At 59.1% G+C, this 14917-nt stretch overlaps 1 protein-coding gene across 1 annotated transcript in view; it reads right to left on the bottom strand.

Moving 5' to 3' along the window:
- Nucleotides 1-5890, bottom strand: part of COL22A1 (collagen type XXII alpha 1 chain) — a gene marked incomplete at both ends in the record, with an annotated part of 114080 nt that extends 108190 nt beyond the window's left edge. The window contains 2 exons of the mRNA XM_079796295.1: nucleotides 2002-2568; nucleotides 5797-5890. Coding sequence (XP_079652421.1) covers nucleotides 2002-2568; nucleotides 5797-5890 — 661 coding nt within the window. The remainder of the gene's footprint in view (nucleotides 1-2001; nucleotides 2569-5796) is intronic.
- Between the last annotated feature and the right edge of the window lie 9027 nt (nucleotides 5891-14917).

The raw sequence follows: 14917 nt of genomic DNA, 5'->3' as shown, positions 1-14917 counted from the left end.
AGCTCTCCCTGGCGCAGCGCGGAAGCTGGTTGCGACCACATCAATAGGGACGCAGGGTGACCCTGTGCCGGGAGGCAAAGCCCCGAAGGATGGGGAGGCTCCTTCCCGGCGCTCATGCCCGCTAACATCTCAGCCCCTGTCCAGGAGCTGAAGGCTAGGACCAGGGCCGGTCCCTGGCCGTGGAGAGGAGACGGGAGAGGGGACCACCACAGGGCCCCGAAATAGCAGTGGGCGGGGGCTCTCCGTGCGGCTGGCATCCCGCAGGCTCGCTACGGCGGCCCGACAAGCTATATCCAGCTGCTCCGCGGCCACGGCGGAGAAGGCTCTTAATTACAGCCGATGTCCTGGGGCTAGGCCCGCCCGCCCCCCACGCTGCAGGAAGCCCGGCTGGGATGGAGTCCCCTGGGAACCGTGTCAGGCCACTGGGAGGCAGGACTCGATGCCGTGACACGGAGCTGTTTCCCCGGATGAGGCCCAGGCCAGGGGGACGGGATGCCACATGGCAGAGCAGGCGGTAGGGAGGCCATAGGAGAGGCCCCAGGGCGTGGCCCCGGAAATCCACCTCTCCTCACATCGCCCTGCTCCGCGCCCGGGGAGGCGGCTGCATGCGGGCCCCTGTGCTGGCTGGCATTTGATAGGGTTGGGCCAATGGGGGGCACCAACCAGCCAGAGCAGAGGGGAGAAAGCCCCCCAACAGGGCTCCCGCAACCCCCCATCCCTTCTATCAGCTGGCTCCCCAAGGCCAGTTCCCCCGGGACCCCACTCACCTCCCCCTCCCCAGAGCTCCCGTCAGGGAGAGGGGCCCAACAATGGAGAGAGTGGGATGAGCCGGCTCATCATCGCCTGAGGCCACCTGCCCTGCCCTCTGCCCTCTGCCCTCTGCCCTCTGCATCCCGTGTGAGCACAATCTGCTTCACTTTTCTGTCAGCTGGAGGGGTCTCCTGTTCCCCGGGAATGAAGCCGTCACCCCGAGTCAGAAGCAGGTCAGTGGTGGGGAACGTGGGTTCCGGGGCATGAGGTCAGCAAGCGGCTCGGGGCCTGGGTTCTGTCCCGAGCCCTGCTGGGCCCGAGTCCAGTGACCTCCCCCTCAGGGCTGTCCCTGCCACTCCCGGAGCTACCTACCCCCGGGCACAGAAGTTCTTCCCCATCTAGATGCAGCTCTGGCAGGTCCAGAGCCGGTCTGGGCCACGGCTGGCAGGACGGCACAGTGCCAGGGGGAGGGTCTGGAAGGGGTCTTGCTTCCCAGGGCCCGGCATCAGGGGCTCTGGGGTGACAGCTGGGTGCTCGCGGACCCTGAGCCACCCCTCGGCGTGTCCCCCTCTAGGCTGGGCCTGGGACCCGGTCGGGGTCTGGCTCTGGTGAGCCCAGGTCCGTCCTGGCCAGCTGTCGCTGCCCTTCCTCCCCTTCCCCTCGGTGGCCCCATCCCCTCGGGCCCACAGCTGAGCACCCAGCAGGCCTGGCAGCTGTGCCTCCCAGGGCCTCAGCACCCTGATGCTCTCACCGGTGACAAGGAGGCGTCTTTATCCCGCCAGGCAGTGATGACCCTGGTGATAGGGTCACCAGGGTTCCTTCCTTACAGAGCCCGGAAGTTCCTTCCTTACACAGGCCACCCCTGTCACCCCCAGGCATGTAGCTGAGGCCTCACGCAACTGGCCACATGGCCTCTCCCTGCTCAAGGAGCCCCACGCCCTTGGTAGGCGGGGAGCACGCATCCTCCAGCCCCGCAGCCCCTCCCCCCCTCCGCCCCCGCTCTGCAGCCCTCCACCCCAGCAGCACGCATCCCTCCGCCCCTCCCCACACACACACACACACACCGCAGACTGCACCCCCTGCACCCCTCCGCAGCCCTCCACCCCAGCAGCACGCATCCCTCCGCCCCCCCCCCCCCACCGGAGACTGCACCCCCTGCACCCCTCCGCAGCCCTCCACCTCAGCAGCACGCATCCCTCCCCCCCACCCCCACCGCAGACTGCACCCCTCCGCCCCAGCGCGCAGACTCACTCTCGCACAGGCGGCGCCGCAGCTTGCCCCGGATCCTGTCGATGGCGTCGAAGTCGGACACGTGGAAGACGTGGGCGGCCTTGGGCTCCGAGGCGATCTCCTCCAGCTCCTCCTTCAGCGCCTCCCCGACGCCCACGGCGAAGATGCGGATGCCCGCGCGGTGCGCCGCGGCCGCGGCCTCCAGCACCAGGTCCTGGCTGCGGCCGTCGGTCAGCAGGATGGCCACCTGCTGGAAGGCGCGGTTGCCCGGGCGGCCGCCGGCCCGCGGGGAGAAGCTGTGGCGCGTGATGTAGCGCAGCGCGTCGCCCGTGTTGGTGTGGCCGCCGTGGAAGGCCAGCGAGCGCGCGGCCGCCTTCACCGCCTCCCGGGAGTGGAAGCGGCCCAGCTCGAAGGCCGTGGCGGGCCGGTCGCTGTAGTGCACGACCCCCACGCGGGTGTGCGCGGGGCCCACCTCGAAGGTGTCCACCAGGTTGGCCACCCACTGCTGCACCTTCTGGAAGTCCCCCTGGCCCACGCTGGAGGACGTGTCCAGCAGGAAGACCAGGTCGTACTGGACGCTTTTGCAACCTGCAGGGGCCACAGAAAAGGGGGGGGGGTCCGTGGGCCGTGGGGGCCTGGAGGTGTGGTCACTGGGTCACACCACCTGCCTCAGACCCCCCACACACCCCACTCTGAACCCACGGGCAGGGGCCTGGACCAGCTGCCTGAAAGCGAAGCCTCCGTGTCCTGTCACACAGTCCTGCGTGTCCCCAAGGCTGCTGTGAGGCTCGGCGGACAGTATATACTCTGACAGGAAAGTGACCAGCATTCCTGGGACATCACCGGGCCCACTTCCTTAATGACGTGGTTACGGTGACTTCATTATCTTTCAAACCGGCCGCAAAAGAAGGCATGCCCATTCAGAGAAGCCCGGAAAAGCAATCAAAAAAAGGCCTGAAATGCTCCCATTCCCGTCTACGGGGACACTGTGAACCACCTTGCATCGACCTGATCGCTTTCCACTTGTTTCCGGATAGTTATTGATGGGAGCGGGGCTGGACCAGACACGCTGATGGGCGAGCTGTGTTCCCTGCATCCAGCAAGGTGCTGGGAACCCACTTTCAGCGGATAATACCGGTTTCCATGGCGACAGAGCGTCTACGGCAAGGATGAGCATAATTTATTTAGCGGGAGCTCCTTGGTGGGTATTTGAAGAGTTCCCTGCCCCTCGCCATCAGAAAGCACAGGAAATGCACTGCATTCATACACCGTCAATACACACTTACGGAATTCTATAAAGCTTTGTAAAAATGGGCTTACATTTTATGGTAAGTATACAAATACAGATTTTTCTATTAACGATACAATGCTTTTGATTAAACAGCAAACAGCATCATTTCTGGTCTTCAGAGCAACAAGAGCAGACACTCTGCTCATCCCCATTTTAAATGAGAGGACATGAGGGGAGGTGTTTTCTGAACCCCAACGTGCTGCACAAACATATGTGGGAACCATCAAGAAGCCCGGCCTTGCCCAGCCAGCCTGGCTCGGTGGCTGAGCAACAACCTATGAACCAGGAGGTCGAGGTTTGATTCCCTGTCAGGCTCGATTCCCAGTGGGGGCATGCAGGAGGCAGCCCATCCATTATTCACTCTCATTGATCTAGTGCGCGCTCTCTCTCCTCTCCCTTCCTCTGAAATCAATAAAAAAAAAAATTTTTTTTTTTCTTAAGAAGCCTGGTCTTGACTCTCCCAGAACCTGAGGCTTGGGTCTGCCAAGAGCAGCAGCTGACCGCGCCTCTGAGGACACTGAAAGAGCTAAAGAGAATAAAACGGGGCAGAGAAAACGTATTGTGCTCGGCAGGTATCTTGCAAGAAGCGTGCAGCCTTGAGCACCGCAGAGCTCAGGTCACCAGAAGACACCTGGCAGGGGAGGAGCCAAGGACCGGCCAGACCCTCACGTCAGCAGGGCGGCTGGCAGCCAGCAGAGGTTTATAGAAGTCGGCCTCCCCCTTCGGTCTCTGCTGCACCCAGGTGCCTGAAATAAAAGCTTCCTTTGATACGTTATGGCCCCATGTCATAGCGACCCCGGCCCACTCGGAACCTTTCAGAATCCTCGAGCAAATTTGTCTGAATGCTGCAGAAAGTTGACTCGCTCAAAAGGCCGCACCAAGGAGCCCGTGGGAGCTCCCCGCACATTGTCTCCTGGCGGCCAGGGAGCTGATTGGGGGGTAGGCACAGGAGAGGTAAGTGTGATGTCTGAGCCAGGGCCTTGACCCTGGGGCTGGTGCCTGGCTTCTGGCCTCTGTTCCGGGACAGGTGAAGGCCATGTGACCCCCCTCAGGTCACGACCTTTTCCCTCCAGCCTCCTTTTCTACCTGTGAAATGGGAAAGCCCGGCCTGTCCTCAGCCTGCCCACGTGTGAACTGGAGAACCCTGTGTGTGAACTGTCCACTGGGAGCCTCGGTGGACACACATCCCAGACTCACTGAAGCCCAGGAGGCCACGGGCATCACTGCCTTTCCTGCGAACGGGGCTTTGAGAGGCTCGGGAAAAGTAAAATCCAAGAGAAGGCTTCGTAGCAACGATACTGACGCAAGCCTTCGGGTTTTGGGGGGTTTCCTTGTTTTTTATTCTGTCTTCTTGCAGCTTCAGAGAAAATAGCTGGGGCTCTGACTCAGCACCGAGCGCCCCCAGCCTCACCCGCACGGGCCCCAGCCTCTCTTCCCCTGGGTCCTCATCCGCAAAATGGGCGCCCGGCTTTACGTGGGGGGGTGTGGCTTTATGTGGGCACGGTGCTTTGCGTGAGGGGGAATTACGTGGGCGGGGCTTTGTGGGGGCGGGGCTTTGTGGGGGCGGGGCTTTGCGGGACGGGGCTTTACGTGGGGCGGGGCTTTGCGGGGCGGGGCTTTGCGTGGGGCGGGGCTTTATGTCCAGTGATCTGGCGCCCAATGCTCCCGAGGGCCCTGCAGGCCTCGGCACCCAAAGTGTCTTCCTCCCAGAGGCCCTGGACAGGTGACAGGTGAGCAGAGCCATCGTCAGGCCAGGCCTCCCCCAGCCCCCCCTTGCCCCAGCTTCCTCTTCTCCCGTCCATGTTCCCGCTCCCGTCATCCACTGCAGACTTGCCGGGCCACCCCTTCTGGCCGGGCCCAGTGCGTCCATTTCCCCTGGAATGGCGGCAACGCCTTCGCAGGACATGACCACACACAACACTGCCTGCTGCCCCCTAACCTGACAGGCACTTGAGAGGGACAAGCTCAGGACCCGTTCTCTGATTCACTCAAAACGGGTTCAGACAGCTCATTCTTTTCTCAACACACACTCACACAGACACACACACTCACTCACACACACTCACACACTCACACACACACACACTCACACACTCACACTCACACACACACACTCACACACACACTCACACACTCACACACACTCACACACTCACACACTCACACACACTCACACACACACTCACACACACTCACACACTCACACACACACACTCACACACTCTCACACACACTCACACACACACACACTCACACACACACACACTCACACACACACACTCACACACACTCACACACACACTCACACACTCTCACACACTCACATACTCACACATACTCACACACACACACACTCACACACACACACTCACACACGCAAGCACATGCCCTTAAGTGACTGTTATGCACATTAGTTAGCCCCCATACACACAGTCACCAGCCCCCTCGAGGGCACACCCTGCCCCGCCCCCTCCCACACCCAGGGGCATGCACACTGACAGGCCTGCACAGACCCTGCGACCCACCTGCTCTCTGGGCCCAGCAGCCGCGGGGGTCCCCACTCCATAGCAGCAGCAGCAGCAGCAGGCAGGCGGGAGCATCCCCGCGCAGGCTGGCCATGGCTCTCCTGGGCTTGGGGTCAGGCGTGTCTCCGCCAGGAAGAGGCCTCGTTAGGTTCTACTGCGGCATTTCCTGTGAAGAAAGACACGTTCAGAGGCGGCCCTCCGGCTGAGACGCCGCGGAAGCAACCTCTGGGCCCAGGTGGGAGGAATTCCCCCAGACCCGGGCTCCTGGCACGTCTTCCCTCATCAGACCCGACCCTGTCACAGCCAGCCGTGAGACCTCCCCTTCACTGCTTCCATCTGTCCCCTCCATCCCTCCATCCACTGGCACACCTGCACCAGGACCACCTGGCCCACCATCATGGACTACCTCAGGCTATTCCTGTGGCCCCAGCACCACTGTTGTGATATGTTCTACATTTGGACATTGAATGGGCTATTTTGTTAGTTTAACATGTTATAAGAGGACTGTACCTGTCTATGCCTATATTGAGTTCTTTTCTTAGGGCAGGTTTGTGGAAAATACTTTGGATGTCATTTGAGTTTTGAAAGGACCCCGATATGAATTGTCATAGTACTTTATAGACTCGTTATAATATAGAGAGTTGCCCTGGTTTCTGCCGCCTCCTGGCAGGCATGTGTATGGGGCCCCTCTCTGTATTTTCATGTCCTTTTCAAAAAGTACTTGGCATTATTAATGCACGATCCAGGAAAGGAAAAACAGCTTATAGAGTTCACAGTTAATTTATTCACTTAATAGGTATTTACCAGTGGCCTCACGTGCCTGATGCTGAGGGCAGCCAGGTGAAGGACACCAAATCCACCCTCGAGGGCACTCACTGGAAGACAGGTAAGACTCGGGCCGAGGAAGGGCAGATGAAATGAGTGCAGGTAGAGGGAAGGGCAAAGGCTTATGGGAGCACTGGCGGGGGAGGGAGGTCACATGATCATTTTGGGAGAAGGTCTGGCTTCCTGAACCAGCACCAGCCAAGCCAAGTTGAAAGGCATTCCTTGGCTCATGGCCGCCTCCTCATCTTCAAAGCCAGCGGTGGCCAATCAGGTCTTTCTCGGGTTGCCGTCTCTCTGATTCTGACTCGAAAGGATGCTGTGATGACATGAGCTCACCAGGTACTGCAGGTTAATCTCCATATTTTAAAGTCGGATTGGTAGCAACCTTAATTCCACCTGTAACTTAAGTCTCCCCGCCAGGTAACAGAACTGATTCACCAAGATTTGGGCATGAACACCTTTTTTGTGTGTATGATGACAAATGTATCACATCAGTTGTGCCATTTTAACTATTTTATGTGTGCAATTTGGTGGCATAAGTCATATTTGCATGTTGTGCAACCATCGCCACTGTTTCCAGGACTTTGTAATCACCCAGGCTGAAAGTCTGTAACCATCCTATATAATAAAAGGCTAATATGCAAATTGTTCCCTCACCCGGGAGTTTGACCAGGGGGTGGGGCTGGCTGGCCAACCGCCCGCGGCCCCTCCCCCCTCCCCCCCCCCGTTAGCCCCGTCCCCTACGCCCCCCCCCCCCCGCACCTGATCGGGGCTGGCTGGCCGGCCCCCACCCGTGCACGAATCCTTGCACCGGGTCTCTAGTTAAGCAGTAACAGGAGATCATTTCATTTACTTAGTTCTTCATTCATTTCCTTCAATGACAAGTTATAGTTTTCAGTGTATAAGTCTTGTGTCTCCTTGGTTAAATTTATTCCTGAGTATTTTTATGCTATTATAAATGGAATTATTTTCTTAATTTTCCTATTTATAATTATTGGCTGCTAGTGTACAGAATTTGCAACAGATTGTTGAGTGTTGATTTTATATCCTGAAACTTTGCTGATTTGGGGTATTACTTATCATAGCTTTTTGTGGATTCTTTAGCGTTTTCTACATATGGGACCATGTCATCTGCAATTAGAGGTCATTTTACTTCTTCCTTTCCAAGTTGAATGCTTTTACTTCTTTTTCCTGCCTCGTTGCTCCTGGTGTGTAAATTCTTCTTAGATATTTGCATACTTGATTTGCTAATATTTTTGAGGATTTTTGCGTCTATGTTCATGAGAGATTTCGGCCTGTCATTTCCTTTTTCTTGGACTGTCCTTTGGTTTGGGGACTAGGGTAATGCTGACTTCATAGACTGAGTTTGGGAATGTCCCCTGTGCCTCCATTTTCTGGAAAAGATCATAAAGGAGAGAATGGCCTTCGACCCAGGAGTAAAGGGGGTGATCGCCGACTACGCCACTGAGGGCGGCGGGCCTGGGGTGGGACCCCAGGCTGCATGGTGGGTCAGTGAGCATCGCCGCTCCCTGAAAGGAGGACGGCCGCTTCGCCATCGGGGGTGCAGTGAGGGTTACAAAACGTCGTTTCTGCAAAGCAAGCAGGACAGATCCTGGCACAGACTGGACGCACAGTCAACGGGAGACCTTTGGCAGCCCCCCTCGCGGTCCAGCCCACCTTGGGTGGCAGCCCCTACAAACTGCAACGGGCACCATTACTCTCCCTCTGCCTCCCCAGGCCCTGAACTCCTCCCGGAGCCTTGCTGCCCAGCTGGCATGATGTAGGCCACACCCTGTCCCTGGGAGGCAGCGCTCTGCCGTTAAGTCTCCAAAGTCCAGCAATTAATTTACTAAGCCGCGTTCCTTCCACAAGCCAGCCCGTCGCCATAGCAACCAGCATTCCCTCTTCAGGGACCCACAGGTGGGGGAGGAGAGACACGGAGCAGAAAGCAATTTAGAAGGAGAAAATGAGATTTGGCACACGGCGAGGGCAGGCTGGGCAGAGTGTGAGCTCTGTCTGATTCAGAAAGTCTGGCCGCTGCTGCTGCCCGCCGGGGGAGGAGGCTGGGGGGCAGCGAGGCACCGAGGATGTGTTGCTGGGGTGACAGGTGATGCTCCGGGCAGGAATCTGGCTGAGACATGAAAGCCTGGCGTGACTGTGTCCAGACCACTGCGCCAGGTCCTTCCCCCCAGGCCTGGCGCTGGGCTCCGGCGCGTGCCTGCCGAGCTGTGTGTGACACACGCTGCTCTTGTCCCTCGGGGATGGGCAGAGGGAGCCAGTGGCTTGTGTCTCTCTGGGGCTGCCTGAGAGCCCAGGGCCTGGGAAGAGCCGAGGCCGGAGACCTGGACTCAGAACTGAGCTCTGTGTGACCTGACTCCGTCACCAAACACATCCTGAGCACCCTCTGTGTATGGGGCACCGTCCTCGGCCCTGATCGCTCCTGGGACAGGGGACGCACATCCTGACGCAGCTTCCAGTCAGAATCCCTGTGGTCACGTTCCACTCCTGCCTCTCGCTAGTGTGCAGACGGGGAGGTCCCCTGACCTCTCTGCGCCTCAGAGCCCTGCGTGACTGGCTGGTCCCCGCCTCTCCGGCCTCCCCTGTGTCACCTGGTTGCATGTAGGCGTGGCCCAATGTGAACACGGGAGAGGAGAGAGGGAGAGGAGAAAGGGGGCGTCGGCAATGCAGGGGCAGGGGAGGGGCAGCCTCACTCCCAAGATGCCATGTGGCACGTCTCCCATGAGTCAAATGGGCACCCCGGAAGGCAGCCGGCTGGGTCCCTGGGCGGGTGCCCACCCAAGAAGCCGCAGGGGAGAGCTCAGTTTGGAGAGGCTGAGGCCACATGGCATGGCATTGAGGGATCAAAGGCTGCCCAAAGGCCAGAGGCCCCGACCTTCCCCGCCCGCCACCCCCCCCCCCCCCCCCGCGCCCCGCTTTCTGTTTTGTCCGTTTGCTCTAGGAACCAACGTGAACACTGGCTTAGAATGGAAAAAGCAATGATGACACATGACAAAATGTAAAAAGCTGACCACAACCATAAACATCACACGTTCAGGAACATGTGTTCAGCGGCCCTGGCCATGGCTGATGTCCCGCCATGGGGAGCTGCACGCCTTTGGGTTCTCCTTCACTTGCCAGTTTGGCAGCACATTTCCTCGGGGAGCAGGGACACCCGCACCCAGTTTTAACCTTCATCAAGGCGAGCTGGGTTCTCCCTCCAGACCACAGAGCAGGCCGGACACCAGCGCCACCTTGTCTCTGGGCTCACCCAGCCTCTCCCAAGGGTGTCCCCAGCTCCTGCAACTCCCTCCTCACCCTGTGTCTCCTCTTCTCTTCCTCTCCTTCCATCTTTGATTGACAACTCAGTTTAGATAGGTTTGCCCAGAGTTACCTGCTCCCTGGGCTGCCTTCCGCCTCCATCCACATTCCCTCCCAGCATCCTCCTCCTCCATCCACATTCCCTCCCAGCTTCCTCCTCCTCCATCCACATTCCCTCCCAGCATCCTCCTCCTCCATCTACATTCCCTCCCAGCTTCCTCCTCCTCCATCCACATTCCCTCCCAGCGTCCTCCTCCTCCATCCACATTCCCTCCCAGCTTCCTCCTCCTCCATCCACATTCCCTCCCAGCTTCCTCCTCCTCCATCCACATTCCCTTCCAGCATCCTCCTCCTCCATCCACATTCCCTTCCAGCATCCTCCTCCTCCATCCACATTCCCTCCCAGCATCCTCCTCCATCCACATTCCCTCCCAGCTTCCTCCTCCTCCATCCACATTCCCTTCCAGCATCCTCCTCCTCCATCCACATTCCCTCCAGCATCCTCCTCCATCCACATTCCCTCCCAGCATCCTCCTCCTCCATCCACATTCCCTCCCAGCTTCCTCCTCCATCCACATTCCCTCCCAGCTTCCTCCTCCTCCATCCACATTCCCTCCCAGCTTCCTCCTTCTCCATCCACATTCCCTCCCAGCTTCCTCCTTCTCCATCCACATTCCCTCCCAGCATCCTCCTCCTCCATCCACATTCCCTCCCAGCATCCTCCTCCTCCATCCACATTCCCTCCCAGCATCCTCCTCCTCCATCCACATTCCCTCCCAGCATCCTCCTCCATCCACATTCCCTCCCAGCTTCCTCCTTCTCCATCCACATTCCCTCCCAGCATCCTCCTCCTCCATCCACATTTCCTCCCAGCATCCTCCTCCTCCATCCACATACCCTCCCAGCGTCCTCCTCCTCCATCCACATTCCCTCCCAGCGTCCTCCTCCTCCATCCACATTCCCTCCCAGCTTCCTCCTCCTCCATCCACATTCCCTCCCAGCTTCCTCCTCCTCCATCCACATTCTCTCCCACCTCCATCCACATACCCCACCAGCATCCTAACTCCATTCGTTGGATACCCTCCCAGCATCCTTCCCGGGCCTGTGGGGCCGTGGATGGGGCGGTGGCCCAGACAGGAGACACCGTGCCTCGGCCCCACCATCCGCAGAAGGCCTGGTGGCTCGTATTGTTTGATCTGCCCAGTCACACCTCTCTGAGCTGTCACAAGCCCTCTTAATTGTCACATGTTCAGTACTGAATTCTTCTATTTTTTCTTCCTTCTTTTCTTCTTCCTCTCCCCCCGCCCCGCCCCCAACTATGCTGCTCTCAGTTCATTTCACAAGAGCCCGGCTCAGGTTACAGGGTCCTGAGGACACAGGGACATGTGTGTTTAGCTTATTTTGAGCAGCGTCTGGTCCCATGAAGCAATGCACATAAATAGCGCGGCGGCACCCGCACTGCGTTGGGAGGTGCCCCCCAGCAGGCTCCCCTTGTTCTGGGGGAGAATGAGGAGAAGCCACAGCAGCGTCCCCCTGTGAGATGGGAGACAGTGTGGTGGATGGGGGAGCCCTGGGCGTGGTCCGGACAGACCTGGTGGCTTCGTCCCCATCACGCACCCGCTGTGCGACCAGCTGCAGCCACGTCTCTCCCAACCTCAGTGGCCTCAGCACCTCCCGGGGGCATGAGAATCCCTGGCGCAGAGCCTGGTTGCCAGGCAGTGATGGTAATAAAAAAAATAAAAAACTGCAGCCCGGCCAGTGTGGCTCAGTGGTTGAGCATGATTCCTGGTCAGGGCACGGGCTCGATCCCCAGTTGGGGGCGTGCAGGAGGCAGCTGATCAATGATTCTCTCTCATCATTGTTGTCTCTATCTCTCCCTCTCCCTTCCTCTCTGAAATCAATAAACTTGTATTTTTTAAAAATCGAAGATTCAGGGAAAGCCGGAGCTGAGCTGCCCATAGCCACTCGGGGGAGAAACGATCGGGTTGTTGCTGTTGAGTGTCCATCCAGAGGCCCCGACACACCCCATCTGGGCCCCCTGCCCCCATCAGTTTCACAGAAGACAAATGGGAACCATCACCCCACGGCCTCGCACCGTTAGACCAGACAGAACAAATGCGTACACAGTGCACCCTGCCAGCTACTGCGGGAGCTCTTAGGAGCCAGACACTGTGCTGGATGCACGGTTTAGCAATCATTGTTCTTACCACCCCCTCCCCCCGGACCCCCATTGCACAGGTTCCCCCCCGGACCCCCATTGCGCAGGTTCCCCCCGCCCCTGCACCCCCATTGCGCAGGTCCCCCCCCCCCCGCACCCCCATTGCGCAGGTGCTGGGTTTTGACTGACAGTGTAAGTTTGGATACAAAGTTGTGAAAGGAGTAACGGTTGGCTGAGTTGGGGGGGCAGCAGGCAGGGGGTGCCGATACTGCTGCACAGGTAGCCATACGCTTTGGTTACTTTATCATTGGAAACATTCTAATGAGAAAGATTTTTAAGAAGAGAAAGATACCCCAACTGTTGCATTGCCTTTTGGGACGAATTCTGTCAGGAAGTCTGGGGTTGGTTGTGGTTAAGGGCACGGCTTTGCACCGGGACTGAGGTGTGAATCCCAGTTCCGCCACGCACTCGTTGTGGGATTAAAGGCCCGCCAGCCTCCGTGTGTCCGTCCGTCCGTCCATCCAGGGACTAACAGCACCGCCAGTCCACGGGAGTAAGCAGCGTGTGCCCTGCACACAGCCTGGCACCAGCTGGCACCCCGTCTCGGGCTCCGGGGGGCACCTTGTTTGTTTTTGCAGAGCTCAGAAGATGTCACGGGGCCAGGGCTTCAGTTTCTATTACTCTGCGCACTCCCAAAAAAGATGCACTGAGGACGGAAGGACAGACGGACAGACGGACAGACGGAGCGGCAGGGAGGACGCGTGCAGGACAAGGAAGACCCGTGCAGGCCCTCCGCAGGGCGCCGCAGGCTGCGCGGGCCACTGTGTCTGCCATGGAGCTGGGCCGGGAGGAGACGGGCAGTGCCCGGGCGGGACGTGATGGGTCCTCGGATAAGCGGATAAGCGGCAAGGGGGCCGCGATGGCCATCTCACGCTCTTGGGAAAGAGCCGGTAAAGGGGCAGTGATTGGGCTCACCCCTGCGACTCCGTGACCGCATTGGAGCGGCGGTTCTGCTCTACGTTAATGAGACTTGTTTAATCGGCTGTGTGGTTAGTTTGCTTTCCTTGTCCGTGTGGAATCAGGACCTCACTGTCTCCCCGCAACCCAGACGCCAGGCCGTCACGTTCACTCCCTCGGCCCGCCTCCGCCAGCCTTCAGTTAAAGGGAGGCTGCGCCTTAGAGACGGCTCCAGCCAAAGAGGGTGCAGATTCCTCATCGACTATGAACCCCACTTAAACAAATTAAAGTGGTCCCCATCTGCAGCCAGAGTTCACAAGAAGTGTGAGCCTCCAGGACCTGGGAGTGCACAGCGGAGGGAGGAATGCTCCGTCTTACGATGAGAACCAAGAACACGGTGCCCAGAAGCCTGTTCCTCAGCGGTCACCTAAGGGGCAGCCTGGCCAGGTGGCCGAGCTCACGTGCACGAGGACCAGCCAGCGTGTCACGCTCATTCCCCGCCCGGGAGGGTCTAAGAAGCTATACGGAATCATGCTTGTTCACGTCACAAAGAGGTGCTCAGTGTTGCTAAGCAATCAAGCTGGGGAGTGGTCATGGCAAGTCACTCATTAATTCGACTTTGCACGCGTGTGGTCGGTCACTCACGCATTGATTCAGCGAACCCTGTGCTGGCCCAGCCCAAGTGCAAAGGAGATGCCGGCCGGGCCCCCTGGCTTTGAAATGGGGGGAAAGGGGTGTCTCTACCACCAGCACCCCCCCAACACACACACACACACACACACACACACACATACATGCAATGCAGAGTCCTGGGTCAGTGACCAAAGGATCAACCGCTCTGTGTCCCAGTAACTAAATGAGACCCGTGTTTGAGACCCACCTCTATGTCTAAACACGAGGCAGGCAGGAGCGCTCCCGGCCACTGCCTCCTCACCCATGACGCGGGGAAGTGGCCTTTTCCCACCCCACCTCATCGCGGCCTTCCTCTCCTTGGGAGCTAGCTCTACTGGTTGGGCAACCCAGTGTGTCCGCGGTTCCTGAGTCGGGGATTGGCTGAAACTCCTCAGGGGCCTGTCCCCCCTAAGATCCCCAGGGTGCCTTTCTCGGTTCAGGATGTGCTGGGCGGGCCTGCACCAGTGAGTGTCCCCTGTGAGAGGAAGTGCTCCCCGCAGGAGGGAGGCAGCCTTGGCCGACATGGAAATGGCTTTGACCCCAGGTGTGCCCTCGAATCCCCCCGCCTTGGGTTCTCTCTACCCGTCCACAGCTGAGCCACTCGGACGCCCCGATCTTTCCTTCCTTCTTTACAAAGCTGAGGTATGGATGGCGCACAGTTCACGGCCCTGGCCGCGGGGGCCACACACTGTGCTAGCCTCTGTTGTCACCCTCGCAGCAGCACCGAGGGGGGAGGTGGCGGGGAAGGGGGAGGAGGAGGAGGAGGAGGAGGAGGAGGAGGAGGCAGGCCAGGCTTGCAGGCCTCAGAGGCTGGGCAGGGAGTGCTTCCCGAGCAGGACCTCAGGCCGAGAAAAGACCTCAAAGGTGCGCCTGGTCCACATAGTCAAGTTCAGATCAGCCCTCTGCAGGCCCTGGGAAGTGCCCGCCAGCCTCTGCCAGTGGCGTGTGCAGTGCCCGGCCAGCCTCTGCCAGTGGCGTGTGCAGTGCCCGCCAACCTCTGCCAGTGGCGTGTGCAGTGCCCAGCCAGCCTCTGCCAGTGGCGTGTGCAGTGCCCGGCCAGCCTCTGCCAGTGGCGTGTGCAGTGCCTGGCCAACCTCTGCCAGTGGCGTGTGCAGTGCCCGGCCAGCCTCTGCCAGTGGCATCACTGGGATTGGACTGGATCCAGTGCCCAGTGGAATTCCCCCTCTGGCC

The sequence above is a fragment of the Cnephaeus nilssonii genome, assembly GCF_951640355.1.
Source record: "Cnephaeus nilssonii genome assembly, chromosome: 18".
Classification (NCBI taxonomy): domain Eukaryota; kingdom Metazoa; phylum Chordata; class Mammalia; order Chiroptera; family Vespertilionidae; genus Cnephaeus; species Cnephaeus nilssonii.
Note: the sequence above shows the minus strand (reverse complement) of the source record. Positions and strands in the feature narration are given on the sequence as shown.